This window comes from Centroberyx gerrardi, chromosome 6, assembly GCF_048128805.1.
Source record: "Centroberyx gerrardi isolate f3 chromosome 6, fCenGer3.hap1.cur.20231027, whole genome shotgun sequence".
Lineage (NCBI taxonomy): Eukaryota > Metazoa > Chordata > Actinopteri > Beryciformes > Berycidae > Centroberyx > Centroberyx gerrardi.
In genome coordinates this window covers 20804459-20823922 of record NC_136002.1, presented here as the reverse complement: position 1 = coordinate 20823922, position 19464 = coordinate 20804459, and the positions used below count along the sequence as shown (strand labels likewise).

General features: G+C 42.8%; 1 protein-coding gene across 1 annotated transcript in view; it reads right to left on the bottom strand.

Annotated features, from left to right (window-relative positions):
* The window catches only part of stx1a (syntaxin 1A (brain)), a 50056-nt gene that overhangs the window by 21532 nt on the left and 9060 nt on the right, over nucleotides 1-19464 (bottom strand). Inside the window, exons 2-3 of the mRNA XM_071927896.2 lie at nucleotides 16829-16909; nucleotides 11035-11134 (exon numbers count right to left, since the gene is read on the bottom strand). Coding sequence (XP_071783997.2) covers nucleotides 11035-11134; nucleotides 16829-16909 — 181 coding nt within the window. The remainder of the gene's footprint in view (nucleotides 1-11034; nucleotides 11135-16828; nucleotides 16910-19464) is intronic.

The window sequence follows — 19464 nt, the reverse complement described above, 5'->3', positions numbered from 1 at the left end:
TAAAGTAAAATTATGTGGGCTCTGTGGAGAAGGTAAACCTATTAAACACTGATCAGCAAAGCTTTCATCAGTAAGCTTTTAATCTGCTTAACAGACATATTTCCATATCAACCAACATCAGTCTGGTGTAAATACAGCTCAGCAGGACAAAGTCATAGACCGTGGTACATGCAGGGCTATAACAGATAACTTCAGACTCATTTATAGAAAGAAAGGATATCATTTTATGTCCAACTGACAACAGTTCAAAAGACAAAGGCTGAATCTGACTGCAAGATGGCAGGGGAGAGTGCAGATGTTCTCACAGGTTTAAGAAATCTGGGTAACCATCATACAGTACTATGTCACTTGGCAAAGGAAGGCAGTTGAAGGCAAGCACATGTGTGCAGCTGAGTTGGCGACAGAAATGAAATAATGTGGGAAAATGGTGAGTCTTCTAACCAAGCTCTTGGAAGAAATCTGGAGCAGCCAATCGAATCAGAACAGCTACAGAGGAAATGAACAATAATGAAACCAAGATAAGGTTTGAAACACTGAGAAATCAAATTCTGATGAATATAAATATGATGATTACTTTTTTTGAAACAAACACTCTGAGCACTATTACCGTAACATTAGTATACACTTGTATACATTTGTGTCTCTTTTCTGTCTATAATGATGGTGCTAGTGGCAATATGTATGCGGTATATGGTGTATTTTTCAAGGTCAGAGAAATAGTGGAGTTCAACTGATATGGTGGGCTGAGGCCCTTGGGGTAGAATGAATAAGCAGTGCTGTATATATATATATATGTGTGTGTGTGTGTGTGTGTGTGTGTGTGTGTGCGTGTGTGTGTGTGTACAGGGATGGAAAGGTTACTTCATAAATATAATCAGTTACATTCCGGTAGATTGCCTGCTTAAAACAGTAATCAGTAATGTAATAGTACGGCAAATCAGTAGTGTAATCTGATTACTTTCAGTCTGAATGAGTGTAACTGTATGAATGTGTTGCTGAAAAGGAGCAGTCGCACTCAGCAAACCTTCTCTGGGTAAATAAAGGTTAAAAAATGAGATACTTTTAGATTACAATGGATTATGATGGATCACAGTTACATTTTTGTACCCAGATTCCATTTCCAAGCCTGTTTGTGTGTGTGTGTGTGTGTGTGTGTGTGTGTGTGTGTGTGTGTGTGTGTGCATGCACAGCAAGCTTGGTAACATACACATGTGCATGCACACACACAGACACACAGACACACACACACACTCACACACACACACACACACACACAGGCAACAGGCAACGACTTCAGAAACTCGGAGGGGTGTAAGGTTATACAAAAGTATTTCTCTCATTTCTCTGTAGCCATAGCAACCTCTATAACCTGGTCCATGAGGTCAATTGCACCAGCATTACAGAGATAATATCATAAAATAGAGCTTAGTGTCAGGCCGGGCACAGAGTGTGTGTATGTGTATTCAACAGTTAGATTAGATTTCCCCTTTATGGCTGCGAAACACTGGAGTCCAACCTGCTCGATCGAGTGTCTATTCAGCATCATTACTGCCTGTCTGGGAAGAGGAAGAGTGGAGACACTGATGAATAAGTAGAGGGAGAAGTGAGAGGGAGGCAAATTAGAGGGCAATACTAAGGAGTCAATTGAGCTGTGACTTCACAGTGGAGTCACACTCCATTCCTCTCCAAGACATTCTCAAATGGAATCTTCAGGTCACGCTTGTTGCCATCATTAAGACTGTGTTGCTATGGCGATGTGTGTGCTTGGTCCTCTCACCAGCTTCAGATTGTTTCAAAGTGGCAGAGGGAAAGAGAGGGGAATAGAGCAGGGGAGACGCAGCACAGCAGGAAGAAATGGATGAAATGTGGAGGCAAGAATACAGCGGGGAAGGAGAGGAAGAACGACAACTGTTTAATGCAGTGTAATGCATATGACCGTTTCCACAGTTAATGTCTATTGATCAGGATGGCACTCCCATCAGGGATATGGGGAGGAGAGCATATTACTGTGATGAAAGGAAAAACAAATTCCTGGAGGTCCTGGGTAATTCTCTTCCAAACTGTCACTGTTACAGCTAGCAGTATTTATCCAGTCATATTGAGTTCATTCAGGCATAAGAATATCACCCAGGTTTCATCTCGACTGTTGCAATCAGCAGCCTGCCTCTCACACTGATAAAACAGGGCCTGTCACTATATTAACACAGTGTGTGTGTGTGTATGTGTGTGTGTGTGTGTGTGTGTGTGTGCGATTCAGAGAGCGCTGATGTCACAGTGCGATGACACCGACAAGACCCTGAGCCAATTCTCTTTCCTCCATTCCAATACAGGGTCAACTGCTGCCATTTCAATCTCTAACTTTCAGCCTTTTATCTTTTTCTTCCTCCATATCTTCCTCCAAACATCTTTGCAATACTCTCTCTCTCTCTCTCTCTCTCTCTCTCTCTTTCTCTCTCTCCCCCTCGCTCTCTCTGTAAATATATTAACAGTGCTTTGTGTGTTTGCTCCTCTTATTGATCGTCTAGAGTCCAGGTGTCTGCTCTTTTCGGACAGACAGACTCTGAGCTTATCCCACAAACGCCCGCATCTCTAACTGCGAGATTATGGTATGCACTCATGTAATGACAAACTGACAACACAGATAAAGACTAACTACTGAAAGATACTAGAGGGTAACGAGATCAGAGATAACATACAGTACTTCAGGAAAAATCGGACTGAAGGAAAACACCAAAGTCTTGCTCATCTTTAACATTTCCCTGCTACAGTACTTCTGACCTACCTAGCACAGCATGACCCACTGCCATATTCTGCAGAAAATCCATACATGCAGCTATGCTACAGTGAATAATATCAATACTATTTAAAATCCTGACATTGCTATGTATCATTAACTGTGTAGTTTCTCTGCAGATTATGGCACAGATGTGGGAGTTGCCTTGATCTGATCTCTGCTAACAACCCCCTTCCCTCTCTCTTATCTCTCTCCTACAACATCTTTCAAAACAGCTAAGGGGGCGAACAGACAACACTAGCATGGCAGTTTAATTCTCACTTTAAAACTTCCCCCAGCCTCCCAACACTTGACATTTCAATCTGGACCGGAGCAACTATCGCCCCACACCTCTCCCTGACCCCCGGTCCAAGAGCCAAGCAGACAGAAGGCAGTGATTTATTCCTGTGTGAATGAGTTATCCTACTAGCCTTGACCTCTGGTGTACGTGTGTGTGTGTGTGTGTGTGTGTGTGTGTGTGTGCGTGTGTGTGTGAGTGTGTGTGTGTGTGTGTGTGTGTGTGTGTGTGTGTGTGTGTGTGTGTGTGCGTGTATGAGAACATCCAAGCCAGCTGGGTCACAGACTCATTAGCCCCGGGTATGACCATCCACATCAGATTAACTTCACTTTAAGAGGGATATTATTATTCCACTGTATGAAGCTATGTCTTCAATGGCAATCACACTACATCAACTCAGACAATATGACAGACAGGGAGATAAAAGAGAGAGAGACAGAGAGAGACAGAGAGATGAGGGAGATAGAGAAAGACATGACAAAGAAAGATGTGAGAAGGAACAAAAGGAAAGGAGAGGAAAGAGTGAACCTGCAATTGTTTTTGGATTTTGGTTGAGGATGGAAGAGCTTTGTGCAACAGCACTCTGAGAGTGGGAGAGCACTCAGCCAAAAACTGACACTAGAAATAGTAACACTCACAGGCTGCAATTAAAACAAGCATCTCCACTTTAAAGTTCTGGGGAGATAAAGGGCTGCGAACTGAGGCCATTTAAGAGTCAGAGGGAAGACACTCCTCAGGAACTGGAGGCTGGGATGTCGGAGAGAGCAAACACTAAGTGGGCGGAAGAATAGAAGGAGAAATGTTGGTAAATAAACACTAAGTATCAGTGTGAAGGAGTGGATTCTCAGGATGTAATTAAACTTGAAGTCAAACTACATTTTGCAGTAGCTTGGTGGTAGTTCAGCCGGTGGCGTAATTGTGTTTAAACATTGGGGGGGGACCAACTGAAGGTCAGGGGGCTGGGGGCTCCCCCAGAAAGTTTTACTAATTTTAAATGCATTTCCTGCAATTCTACAGACTTTGGCATCACTGTTGAGCTTTCTTGAATACAGTAAAAGAGACTAAATCACCTTCACCAAAAAAGGAAAATGGTGACACACACACACACACACACACACACACACACACACCTAAGAAGCATGTGACATCCAATTGCACATAGATTTTGACTTATTTTACATACATTAGACTTGAAAAGTTTGACTTGTAAACACATGCATCTACAAGCCTACTCCAAATAGAAATAAAGTTCTACATAATAGGCTAAATATTATTTCAAATAATCCAAACTCATTTTTGGCATTCAATCGGCAGCTTGGCCCGCTGTTTCTCCTCCACCAATCAGAACATGGCTTTGCTTCGCCATTCTAACCGATTATGACATCATTGGATGGAGCTGGACTCTGCTCTACCAATCAGAGCCTGTCTCAGCTGCACTGATGACATCACAATCAAAATTCTGACGTGTTTGGTCACAGCAGCTCAGGACATAAAAGGCCCCGCTGGAGGTCTTGAGATCATACCTTACCACACGCTGTGTGGTAAGGTATGAACTCCCCTGGGCGCTGGTAAAGCTGATGCTTGGACCGAGGCAAGAGGCTCTCTTTGGGAACCTTTTTACACGGTCCTCATTTCAGACCAGTAGCTATTGGACGCTTGATGGGCGTGTTTGGAAACTTTCTCTTTAGTTTTGTTTTGGGTTTTTTTCTAGTTAATTTTGATAGTTTGGACCAGGTGGCGTGGCGGCTAGTGAACGCGGTTCGTTGAAAAGCTGGTGGTTGGTACGAAGAGGTGCGGTTCACCTCCCGCTGAAGCCTGCCAGTCAGTCCAAACGGTGGTCTGGCGGTCGCGGTTGAGGCGCGGTTCGCTTCCCGCTGAAGCAAACCAGCCACCCAGTCCAAACTATCAAAATTAACCAGAAAAAAAATTAAAACTTAAAAAAAAAAAGCCAGCACAAGAGACACCACCAATCTCGTTCGTCCCCCTGAGACCTACCTGAGAAGTAGCTTCACCAGCTACTTTTCCTGAATTTCCCCAAGGGGATTGATGAAGTGATCTTATGAAGATCTTATGAAGATCTTATGAAGATCTGAAGATCTTATCTTATCTTATCTTATCTTATCTTATAGGGTTTTAGGCCCTTGTCAAAGTCCACAGTAAGAGCTTTACCAGGGGTAAAGGGGGTGGGTGCTGCCGCTGCTGCTCCTGCTGCTGCAGCAGTACTTTTAAGCCAGGTGGTCGTAGTCAGTCAGCAAGCAACAACACTGCTGCTGCTGCTGCTGCTACAGCTGCTGCAGCAGTACAGGTCTAGTAGTGGTAGTTCCAGTAGTTCTCATTACAGATATCTGAAATATCTTAAAGTAGCATTTTGGCTAGTCATAATGTAATGAAAGATATTGTAAATTAGCATTTAAGATATCTCTCATTACATTATGACCAGTCGAAATGCTAATTTAAGATATCTTTTATTACATTATGACCTGTCAAAATGCTAATTTAAGATATCTTTCATTACATTATGACCTGTCAAAATGCTAATTTAAGATATCTTTTATTACATTATGACTAGTCAAAATGCTAATTGAAGATATATATTTTTTACATTATAACTAGTCAAAATGCTGTGTTTGAGGTATCAAACACAAGGCAGAGTCCAGTTTGGGATGAGGTTGGGATATGATTGGCATGCTTGGTGATTGATGACATGTGGTTTCGATAGTGAATGTCCCGTATCACTAACAAACTGAATGATGACATGGCGTATGAATTTGGCCGAGCGCCAGGATACTGTGCGTCGGCCGTATAGGATTTAGCAAAAATACAAGAGTACGGAGAATCTCTGGTAGATCCTGGACCTTTGTTTGGATGGTGAGCGATTCAAGGCTTGTTTCAGGCTTTCAGGCTATGTGACATGCGGTGCTCTTGTGCCGTTCCAAAAAGTTGAGATATTTTTATCTCAGGACGCCATGGTCTCGCCTGAATAAAAAGACGCCTCACAACGCATGCGCACCGCGACCGCTCCATCTGCAGCGCGCACACATTGAAAAGAATGGACTTGCGCGAGCAAAAGACGCCGCATGTGAACCGTCAATTTTATTGGGAGGGGACAATTTTGCCTACTTTGAACAGTGGGGGGGGACGCATGAGTTCAGCTAAATAAAAATTTAGACACAGTTTTTGTAGTTTATTAGTTTTTTGTCATTTTGTGGTGTAGTGAACAACTGCAACTTCCTACTATCTTGAGCTATAAAAGTAAAGAAGGGAATTGCATTTTTCATCCTTTTATATTTGAAATTTAATCTAAATTATATTAAAGCTTAAATTTTTTCTGTGAAATGGTTTGGGTTAAGGTCCAGACTGTAGTCTCTGTAGTTCGCAGATGGGTATCTGACTGAAAATGTGAAATGTGAAAATGGAGTGATGGACATTACATACAAAAGGAAGTTAACATTCCTTGTACTTGCATTTACATCCAGACTCTATAGTTTCTGGCAGGCAGCTGTTTTTCTAATTAATTTTACTTAACAAAACTATATTTCTCTTTAGGGTGGCTTTGCTATAGTTCAAGTTCTTGTATGTGAAGTAACTGGTAGCTTGTAAAACTAAACTTGTTGCAAGTAAAACCCACAGAAAATCACAGTGAACGTTTCCTTCCTGAGACACTAGAGGTTGTCATAGTGGGATTTCTTGTGGCTTTGTTTATGTTACAGTGTGATTTGTCCTGTAAAAACACTTCCAAAGAAGAACCACGTACATGTGGATATAACTAGGCAGATCTACATGAAAGTGAAAATCAGATGTAGTCAGATGTTTAGTCACGCTCAACAACTCCACCGAACAGAGACTCAACACAACTACACTTTCCTCCAGTGGAGATATGTTGGCTTGGTCTGTAGAGACCAGACCATCATGATCATATCTAACCTGTCGCTAAAGAGAAAGGATAATTTGAAATTGCAGTTTGTGAGGGAGAGTCAGTATCTTGTCAGACTACAGAATCAGGGGCTTAGTGAGTAAATACAGTATCAGTAACACTGTAAACTGTCCTTAACTCTGGAAGCTCAAACCTGATTCGATGTATCAGCTAGTGTAGGGCAAAGGAGAGGAGTCAAGTCTGTTTATATTGCCCTTTATGTGTATCAAAGGGCTTTTATTTTTTATTATTCTATCTATTGTAAGGTTGATTGGACAGGTACTCTGAAGGTTTTTAGTACCTCTCACCTTGCTAAGGACTGTGTTTCACTTACATCTTCCCTCCACTCCAAAGGCCACTGATCCCATGGATGCTGCTGGTGGAGAAGCAGCCATCACTGACCTTTGACCTTTCGCTATAGAATCTGTCATTGACAATCTCATAGATCAAAATAATGAGAAGGAAGGCGAGGCGAGACCAATAAACAATACTAAAAATGAAAATAAAAAATGTGATAAAACAGTCTTAAAATTTGCTTGGTTTTTTAAGCATAACATATATTTTATGATTTATCCATAGCCATTTTGAATTCAAACATATTTCTAGCTATGTTAATGCACTTCTTCCTTCTCCATCCTAGGCATACATTTATACTCATCAGTGTGGGGAAATTGGCTGCCACCCAAAATATCAGGGTCAATAGTCATTATGATCTGATGGCTATTACCTAATCTATCATCATTATTGAACCTACTGTACAGCGCTGCTGAATCACTGCCCACACAAACGTAAACACACAAATCCTCAACCCAACCAAGCAAAAACAAGCACATATACAAACACACACACACACACACACACACACACACATATTGCTGTTCTCCTGTGGAAATTTGCTGTGCTTTAGGGGGTGGATAAAGCTGTGATATGGGATAATGCTTAATGCAGGGGCGAGGGTAATATTACACAGAAGCTGCGTGATTCTGTGTGTGTGTGTGTGTGTGTGTGTGTGTGTGTGTTAATAAGGGTAGAATAAGTGACGTCAGGCTCTGTGTGTGGGCTGGAATTAACCCTGTGGAAATCACCAGAAAGAGTCTCAGTCAGCGAATACAAAGCCTCCCAAGTAGAGGGGAGGCAGAGAAGGGGAGGACAGGCCACAGAGGGATGAGGAGCGGAGTGGAAGTGGGGGTGGACAGGGTCGTGAGGCGCGCCAGGTGGGTGGCGGATGGGGAGATGTGATGATGTGATTATAAAACTGGTAAACCGTGACAGAAACAGAAGGTTTACTGCCTGACAATGTTACGGTGTGTTCGGAAAGACCTTCACACTGAAAAAACGCACTTTGTTGTGTGTACGTGTGTGTGTGTGTATGTGTGTGTGTGATTCCAACTATCCCCAGCTCAATTACCCTATTTAGCAGAAGACTGGAAAGAGAATAAAAGACACTGCGATCACCATCACTCTCAGTATCACACACTCACAGTCTCAGTACCTGATCCATAATGTCCATTATATACAGTATATATGAGTGCGTGTGTGTGTGTGTGTGTGTGTGTGTGTGTGTGTGTGTAAAAAAGACAGAGAGAGTGTGTGTGTGACGAGAGAAGGCTATAGACGAGAGCACTGCAAGAAAGATCCTGATATTGCCTTTCTTATGACAGGAGAGGAGAAGAGAAAACAAGACGAGATTGTCATTTTTCAGGAAGGAGGTGAAGAACGAGCTGGCAGGAGGAAAAAGCTCTGAAGTTGCATCAGAAGCTGAGCAGGCAGCTCACACCTTAGGGGAGAAAATAAGGAAGAAGAATACCAGAAAAGATTTTATGCAACAAAAGGCAGGCTCAAAAGCTGGAAGACAAAAGGAAGTAAGAAGAAGAAATAAGGTTTTTTTTTTTTATGAAAACGGTGAAAGACCAAACTGTCTCTTCATGTGATTGGCATCTGCAATATAACAGTGAATAAGTATGGATCTTGAAGTACGTTAAGATTTTCACATTAAAATGTCATTGTGCAATTAGTTGTGATGACACATTCTGATGCTGGCAAAAAAACACAAATGTCAGAATTACAGACTGTAACGCCAATGGTCTCTCTCTCTCTCTCTCTCTCACACACACACACACACATACACAAACACACACACACACACACTACCAGTCAAGAGTTTGGACACACCACATTTTTCTTTATTTTTACTATTTTCCACATTTTATAATAATAGTAAAGACATCAAAACTATGAAATAACACAAATGGAATTATGCAGTGACCAAAAAAGTGTTAAACAAATCAAAGCTATCTTATATTTTAGATTAGTTAAAGTAGCCGCCCTTTGCCTTGATGGAAAGGCAAAGGCTTTGGAAAGAAATTCATACACAGGCATCAACTTCACTATTTATATTGTCTAAAAAACAAATTTCAAGCATCTAAGCATAAGCCAAAAATGGCTTTAAGATAATGAAAAATGCAGTACATTCAATCAGGTGTGTCCAAACTGTTGACTGGTAGTGTATATGTACACATACAACACACAGCAGAGGTCTCATAACCCTAACACACACACACACCACACACACACACCATATAAAGCACTGCTAAGGAGATAGTCTCGTCATTTAAGTGATTTAGGTGATACTCGTCCCCGCTAGTGGCCCCACCGCAACAGGCAGAAGGCAAGAACATATTGACCTCCATGAACGACCCTGACATTTACATCAGTCGCTGACTGATGTGCACTTATCAGGCAGACACACACACACGCACTACACACAGAGTCAGACACACGTGCACACACACACACTGGCACGCAAACACACACATACACACGCAGCATCGATTTCGGTCACGACAGAGACGACTTATAGAAGAGTTCCTATCTTAAACGAAGCACCTTGTCTCTCGGCTGCTCCGCTCCCTGTGTCAGCGTCACACACCGGCTAGTTAAAGGGCTCATCTGACGCCTGCTGCAGCGAGCAGATCGATGCTTTTTTTCCAGGTAGGAGGGCGGTGTGGGGGGGGGGGGGGGGGGGGGGTGGTGGTGGGGGTGGATTACCAGTGTGAGTAACATCCCCCTTGTGGGAGCAGGGGCCTAGATCAATGGCCTGACATGAAGGAGGGAGGGAGGGAGGGGTGTGTGAGAATGGAGATGGGGGAGTAGAAAGAGAGGAGGAAAGATGGATTATAGCATCCGACACGCAGCACGAAGCAAACAAAAGCAAAGAGGAGAGTGGGTGAAATGGGAGAAGGGCTGCCACAAACTGAGAGACGCAGGCAGAAGGAGTCATGGTGAGAAAGAGAGAATAAATAGAGTAACGGAGGGAGAGCGGAACAGAGGAGAAAAATGGACAGAGCAAGACAGCGTGACGGTGACTGTATGACAATTCATTGAGAGAGTATGAGAGCTCAAAAGTGCAGAGAGGACTGATGGTAAATGGGACGGTTCTCGATGTCTTCGATGTTCTCAGACTTCTATTGCGGCCTCCATCATCAGGCGGGCTTCTTGCTTCTCTGACAAATCGTCCTTTTCCCTCATTTTCTTTTGCGCGATAAGAGTCATATTTCTCCGTTCTGTTCAGTGGAAGCTGCCACCATTATCAGGCTTTTTGCTGCTGCTGTACATTAGACGGGATTTATTCTCCTACTACTTTCCATTTAGAGCCTCTCCAACTCATTACTGAGTCATTATAGTATTAAAGATTAACGTTATCATTAAAGACCCATACAACATGTGTCTCTATAAAAGGGGCAGACTTGGCTCTGACAACGTAACTTCTTCTGGCTGAATCAATAAGTGAATAGATGACGAATCATCCATTAGGCGTATTTGTTATATCTGAACCAGCAGATGTAAATATAATTGCACCAGGACAAAAAGACAAGATGAGTGAAGCAGCAGAAATACAAAAACACCACCTATGCTCCAGAGTTAATCACTGAAATCCTTTTTATAATGAAACCATAGTTGGAGGACTGGGGGTTTTGATGGCTGTGGGGTCATCATGTTGAGAGAATTTCAACATTTGACAGGATTAGACATAAACACAAACAGACTTACTCTCATCGGGGTTGGGTGAGGCGAGGATGGCACTGTGCTTCCTCTTTACCTCTTCAACTTTCTCTGCCAGAGACTCAATAAAACCGCGGATCTCCTCCACCTATCGAGAGAGAGAGAGAGAGACAGAGAGAGAGAGAGAGAGAGAGAGAGAGAGAGACAAACAAAAAGGCCCTTTTAGATCCGCACAGTATACTGAGGCAGGAAGCATCAATGATTAGTCTGAGTGATATTGATAGAAACTGAACTCAAGATGATTATCACATTAGAGACACACTGGGAGCAGAGAGGAGCAGGTTCATGCCAAGGAACACACAGATGATAGTCATTTTTAATGTTTACCCTGCTTCAATCATTATTCCTCTGTAACTTTAGACACACTGAAATATTATTTTATTTATGTGTGTATTGTGTGGACTCCAAATTCGCATTCCCATCTGCTGCAAACAGGATCGTATTCAATTGTGATGCTATCAAATAACCCACTTACACATCCTCATCAATATGTAGCTATTATCCATTAATACATACTTTATTAATACTTTATTCATATGCTTCCTTGTTTGTTTCAATCAATAATTTTGATAACTTGCAGAACACATATAGCCTCTGAATCACAAAGTGCAGTGGAAGTAAAGCAGTGTGCTACTCTTGATACTCATTAGGTATCAACAAGCAAGCCAGCAAGCCGGCGCTCACTTGTGTCTTCACAATCTGTGACACAATTAGGGGTCAGAGGCTCTTAAGACACTTACACATTTCAAAATGTGTGAATTAGGGACTTCGCCTTAATAAAATCATGCAGTGGAAATGATGTATGGATAACTAGAAGGCATTTGGAGAGCGCAAACCTCCACCAACGCTGAACAACTGTCCAACTTGCTGTTACACCCAAACACATAATTCCTATCACTTTTAATTTTTAATTCTAAGTTTCTTGACCCTGCAAAAATACCCTCAGGATTCAGAACCAAGTCTCTATGTCTGTTAGTTTCAATGTTATGGCTAAAAAATGCTAATCAACTAATGGCAGAAATCCCAGATCTGAATCACTAGCAAAGTCTAATCACTTGTTCCTTGGCCAGGGAGGTCTATCTGTCCACCAAATTTCATGGAAATCAGTTCATAAGTTTTTGAGATATCCTGCTGACAGACAGATAAACAAACTAACTAACGAGTGCAAACATAACCTCCTTGGCGGAGCTAATAAATCAAGATAAAGATTGCTCTTTTCCTGCCTCTCTCTCTCTCTAAGCCCTCACTCTGTCTTTTTCACACACACACACACAAACACACACACACACACACACACACACACACACACACACACACACTTAAATAAGCACATCATTAAATATAACTGAGGCACGGTGAAGAAACTGACCCCGGAAGTGCACCGCACACCTATGTCCTTTTAACTACACAGTATCATCTGCCAGAGACGCTCACCAAGATCCAGGTTTGGCATTCTAACCAATCACCTCCCCCTCCCCTCCCCTCCACCCCTCCCTGCTGCCTTGTCACCAGCTGTGCCGTCTCTGGCTCAGGCAACAGCTGGAGGAACAGCAGGTCACATCTGTCAGTGACTTCATCAATCTCTACTTTCATCTCAGTCTGTCATCTACCTCCGTCTGCCCCTCCACCAATCACTTTCCTCCGCCTCCACGTCTGCTCCGTTACTGCCTAGCCTTCATTCTTCTATTCACCTGCATCTGCATCTTCCTTTCCATTTTTAGTCCACTCTTCCTCTGTCACTCCCTCCATCCATCGCTCCGTCCATACATTCCTGAGCGTCACGGCCTTGTTTTCCCTCCGCTCTACCCAGGTCATTATTCTCCCATTATCTCCTTAATTAGCTGCTGATTGGATCTTTTTTTTTATAATAAGGACATAATTGGCTCTGGAACACCAGTGGGAGACAGCAAGCCCTACTGTAGGTGTGTTGAAAAGAGTACAACGTGGTGTACTCTGTGGTGTGTGTGTGTGTGTGTGTGTGAGAAAGAAAGAGTGAGGGCTAAGAGAGAGAGAGGCAGGAAAAGATCAAAAGGTTAGAAAGTAAGAGAGAGAGAGAGAGACAGTTTGATAGGATGAGAGGAGTAGATGGGGAGGAAGAGAAAGAAACCGACTAAAGCTGCCTTGGTCCGGTGGAAGTGAGTCACGGTGTGTCTCTCAGCCAGATCTCAGCTCTCATCAGACATCAGGCAAATTTTATTGGAGTGGGCGAAAAACAATATCAGACACACACTCGAAAGCACACACACACACACACACACTCATGCACACACATACTCAGACACAAATAAACAGATGCACATACTTAGGCACTGACACGCAACAGACACTCATGCATACACAAAGGCTTCTGTGTGACAACTCCATGCGTGACTATAAGATAAAAGCATTCGAATCACGACTCACACTCCTCTGTCAAAGCTGTGAAACACACGTAAACACACATGCACAGACTTGCTCCTACACACACACACACACACGCACAGACAGAAGGCCAGAAAGTGTGGAGGTAAACAACCTAAGTCAGATGTCGCACCTCCTGCTGAAGGACATAGCAGAAGGTAAAGACTTCATCTCTGATTACAGTGACCATCTGTTGCATCTTCATGTCAGTATGCCCATAGGTACGGACTCTAGTGAAGACGCAACAGTTCAACATTATGGTCAATACACAGTATATCATCCGCCTCTCTTTCTCTTAAAGGTCCCATATTATTCAGTTTTTATGATTTTGTTTTCAAATATACTATGGCTCAGAATATGGTTGTTCTTCATGATGTTCTTAAATGCGTTTAGTTAAAAGGGTATTTATTGAATGAATATGCAGACTAAGTCCTCACAGGCAGAACAGTCACAACCCTGGACCCTGATTGGCCGACAACCTAAGCTCCTCTAATTCAAATGAGGTAAACCTGCTAACTGACGGCTTTCCATTGGGCTTGTCAGTTCAAATACTGCAATTGCCCAATTGGAAAGATTTTAGTAATGCTTAAGTAAGATCATGCTTAAGTGAGATCACAATCATGACAGTTGGGACTGGAGGTATTGTGTATTCATGTGCTATCAGATATATCCGAAAACTACTTGGAAATTTCACATGAATGCCCTCCAAAGTCAGATGATTACATCAGAAACTCAGAGAAAATTTAGCTACCCAAGTTTCCGAATTATGACACAATGATGACCTTTAACATTCTCAAGGCGAAAACATTTTTGTGTCAGTCATCATCAACAAAAAAACACATACATGTGCACCTTTATTGCAAGTTTGAAGTTAGCCAGACTGACCTAATATTTGTATGAATGAAGTTCATCAATTATAGCTTGTTTTGCAGCAGGACATTCGTGTTTGTTTACTGTAAGTTTTCCAGGTTTGATTTGATCTGAAAAAACAGCACATGAATGCAACGCTGTTTAGCAGCCGACCTAAAAGTCCCGGATGTCGTAACTTCCCACCAGCGCATTAATGCACAAATAGTCCGAAACTGCCTGTATAAAACAGTGGCTTTTTGAAAATGCAATAACTTTAAATCTAACCACTCAAACAAAATCTAATTTTAACGATGTCTTCATTAAATATTTTTATTTGATTATATGTGTATACAGATAGAGGAACAATGTAATTCCTATAATAGGGCCCCTTTAGCTCTCTCTCAAATGCACACACAAGCATGCACACACACATAGACACACTGCAAACTGTAGTGCACGCTACATCAACACATGACACAAAGCCCGCAGCACGCACAAACACACACCACACACACCACTCTCAGGGTCATGTTTACGGTGTGAGTGAAGGACAGAGGGCTGCAGCAGACTCTCCACTGACTGCTATCCTGCCAGGTTTTCCACTGAATCCTTAATTAACAAACCCAGTCGGGGTGAGAGCCTGATCTCTGCCTCCACTCCCTTATGCTGCTACCCTCACTATCAGTCCCTCTGTAGCTCTACATCTCCCTCTGTCACTTGTTATTACCACTCCTCTTCTCTGGTCTGGCTCTCTTCTCTACACCAATCTCACTTCAAACTCTCTCTCTCTTACTATCCCTCCCTCCAGCTGCTTTCTCTCAAGCTGTTCTCTGTTTATCCCTCCTTCTCACCATTTCACTCAACCCTCACTTTCATGAGACCAATGTAACAGACAAGGCAGATAAAGAGATGAACGTTTCGGCGCCGAGGATTGATACAGACAGTTTGTCAGCGGTGAGAACCAGTAATGGAACAGAAATGAGAGGAGACAAATGTGAGAGAAATGACTGCAGGCGGCGGTGTTCCCACAGAGCCAAAAACTCCCACACTGAGTTTTAGGTTGTTTTTTTTTAAGTCATATTGACTTGGCGAAAGCAAATAAATTGACAATATACAGTAAACAATACAGAAATCAATATGCACAAGTGATTTAAAAAGAGACTGTCTTATAAAAGACAACAAATACAGTAGAGACAGATAATAAGAAAGAGAAAGAGACAAATAATAATAACAATAAGAGACAATAGAGAAAGAGACAATCATCGATACAGATCAAATTATTGTTTCCTAAGAGAATAATATGTTACATTGTTACAGTAACTTTGAAGCTGACAGCAACACGTTCAAAGTAAGATACATAATGACAGAGAACAGAGAGACGTGAATGGAAGGTGAGTCTGAGCAATGATGATGATGATGATGATGATGATGATGATGATGATGATGATGATGATGATAACTAAGCAGTAAAAGCTAGACGATACACATTCCACAAAGTAGAAGAGCAAAGCTGTCAACTTGTTCTCTCACACTCTACATAATGCATTCAAGTATGTGTGCATGCATTTTAAATATGCAATACAATACATATGAATTCCACAGCCGATGTAAATTCTTCAGTTTTCACTCAGGAACCTGCCTCAGTCTTCGCCCTGCTTTTACTTCTAAACCACTCACTGTGGGAGATGTATGTAACAGGTCCATTAAAAACGCATTACGGAGCCCACTTTACTCACGGAGAAAGATGTCGCACAGTAAAGTCAGCCTAGCTCCATATGACTGATGATTCACAGCAGGCCTCCGTCTCTCCGGGGAGGAGATGTCAACTGGTGCTACACTGAAATGGGCCCCCCTTCTGAGAGCCTCGGCAATGTTCATTTTGTGTCCCCACCACATGTGCACAGCGTGTACAGGAAAACACACTCCCAAACGCATGCATAGATGCAGTTTTACAAAGGCCCGGTGCATATAGATCAGCATGCATACAGAAGAGGCTGAGGGGAAAAAATGACTGAAATCATGAAACGCTCTGTTATTATTCAGAGCTGGACAAGGAGAGCATTGTTTCGTGTTTGAATCAATAAAGACCTTTTGAAATGAAATAAAATACATAACGATCCACGCCACACCAGCAGCAACATCAATAGCTATAAATCATATCAATGCTCCCCAGAGGACAGAAATGGCATAGGATTGATTACACAGCTCTGAAAAACCAACACTGTTAGATTCAATATCAGGAGAGGAATAATGCCCCGGCAGATGGTACTGTGGTGTGTGAATTGGGCAATAATAAAAGGTGGCAAGTTATTAGTTTATTATGAAGCCATTAAATGGGTGAATGGCAACAATAAAGACTGAGAGAGACGGAGATAGAGAGAGAGAGACACAGAAAGTAAGAGAGAGAGACACACACAAAAAAGAAAGATTGGAAAAGGAAGGAAAGGAGAAGATTGAGACCTATAAATGCTTTTGGCGAGAGAGAGAGAGAGAGAGAGAGAGAGAGAGAGAGAGAGAGAGAGAGAAAACTCACCTGTTCAAAGAACGCGTCCATAAAGCCTTTCTCCATGCCCACGGCGACTTCATCTTCCTCCTCTGTCGTCTCCTTCCCCTCCTGGACGGACACACACACACACACACACACACCATCAATGTAGAGTTATTAGAAACAACTAAAAGAAAAAAGAATGGATATCTTTCATTTATTCATTTTTAAAAAAAGAAAGAAAGAAATACCCGCACACTGGAATGATGCTCCCTTGGTGTTTAATTGCAACGGCTCATTTAATTTAATTTAAAAAACTTTAATCAAAGCACATTGGCACGATGATCACAATACACGTGACTGGACTGGACCAAACCATGTGAGGTTGTTTTTGCATAATTCAAGGTTAAATGGAACAGTATTAACGCTCTCCCCACCTCTCCACCCATCAACTGATGAGGAACAAGGAGCGCTATTAATGACACTTACTAATAATTAGTACCATGGGTCGAGTGATTAGCAAGTTGTTATTGAATCAGGACCTAGGGGCAAAGAAAACCTTGACTTTGACACACACACACACACACACACACACACTTACAAATGTATAGAGAAATATGCAATCATGTTCAGCTTTAATTGTGTCAATTGCCAAAAGAGAGCTGTTGTCAACAGGAAAAAATAAAACGTTACAAAAAAAAAGTCTGATTCTGGTCACGTATCTAATGTTCAAAATCTACTATACGCCCAATACATCAACTTGAAGTTTGAAAACTTTCCGATGTCTAGGCGATGATTCATTCTCAATTACATGCTCATTTCTAATCACATATCTACCATTACACTACATTAGCAGGGATCTCATATGGCTCGATCTCATTCATCTAGCCACTGTCAAACTAATTCAATTCCCCATTAGCGGCCCACGACTTCCATTTGCTTATCAATGCTGTGGAGAGGAACTGTAGTTGTCATCTTCCCCTGTCTTAAAAGACTCATCATTCTCATCCCCAAATCTCCCACAGCAGGGAAGAAAATAGCGGAATTATTTATGTCATGTTACCTCTGTCGCTGTTTTTTCTGCACACAAAGACCAATCAGTGTGAGTCTGTTGGCAGTTGCTGTCTATTTTTTATGACTCTGGACTGGTTGGTGATAGAGAAAAGCAAGGCCATAGATCTGTATAAGATCTTATACAATGCATACGACACTTTACGACACTTTCTTTGCTCTCATGATCAAATTTACTTCCCCTTTTCCCAACACCATGCAGCTCAAATCTCCAGCCACTCCTCCCACTCCCACAAAACCATATAGTTCATTCAAAGGCAAACATCCCTGAAGTCTGTAGCCTTTGTTTAATACGTGGGGATTTGCCTGTGCCACCCCTATAGTTCTGTGACATGCTAATCTACAGGTAGTCGAGATCTGCCTCTGCGCTTGCCATATGTTAGCACAGGGCTTTGTGTATCTTTATCTGAGGCTAGGCTGGGGCTCAGAGGAGAGTTAACATGTATGACATGCTGACACGGAGAGGGAGGCAGGGAGCAAATGAAGGGAAAAGGGGAGAAGAACAGAGGGAGAGAGAGAGCACGAGTTCTTGAGAAACAAGACTGAGAGGACAGACTTCTGCGAGAGATAGTGAGGGAATTGGCAGGGAACGAAGTGAGAGGAAAGCAGTGCCACGGCGAGCATGCTAATATTCTCTAAACCCACTCAAGCTATATTTGATCCAATGATAACTAGTTGGTATGATGCTCTATCTATATAATGCTATTATTGGGAACATAAATACAAGCATGGTGTTGTACGGCAAGGAGGTTTATTTATTTGAGGAACTATGAGCCGCAATAAGAATAGAGGATGGGAAGTGACAGCACACAGATGAGGCGCAGGCAGCAGGAGGAGCAGGAGGAGGAAGATGAGGAGGAGGAGGAGGAGGAAGAGGAGGAGGGGGAGGAGGAAGAGGAGGAAGAAGAGGCGGAAATCTGAAGGAGCTCCCGTGAGCAGAGAGCGGCAGTGAGCTCTGGGATACTGTATCCCCTGCAGAGAGAGGAGGGCTTTGGTCTGCTTCTGCTCTGAGAGGGAAGGAGGGAAGAAGACCAGTAGGAGCAGTAAGGCCCCCCCCCCTCCTCCTCCTCCTCCTCCTCCTCCTCCCTGGAGAACCCCTACTGAGCCACAAAGAGGCTGGGAGAGGACTTGGTGCTGCACTCTGCTCCCTGCCTACTGACTTGGACTTGACTGTCCACACACAGCAGATGCTCTCGGCTAAACACGTACACGCACGCACTTAAAATACAACAGCTACAGAGGGTAAACACAAAGAGGGGACAAGCCTGTCACCAGTAGGCCATCACCCCACAATGCACTCTGCCTCTGGGGCTCACACCCGGGTGAAACACCCTGGCGGGAGGGGCGGCCTGATTTTGCTGTTTATTAGATTAGAGAGTTGTTCTAGGCGTCACGCCAGCAGGGAATCGCTCCATAAAGACAAAAGGCAGTGACTGTAGATACAGTACAAACAGCCGAGAAAATATAGTCCAAGAGAGAGGAAGCGAGAAATGAAACAGACGTCTGGAGACCAGGCTGTAAGAATCAAGGCTGATGTCGGTACAACCACAGGCAAGCAGCTGAAGAAGATGAGGAGAGAGAGGAGGAGAGATTCAGAAAAAGCTTTATTGGCA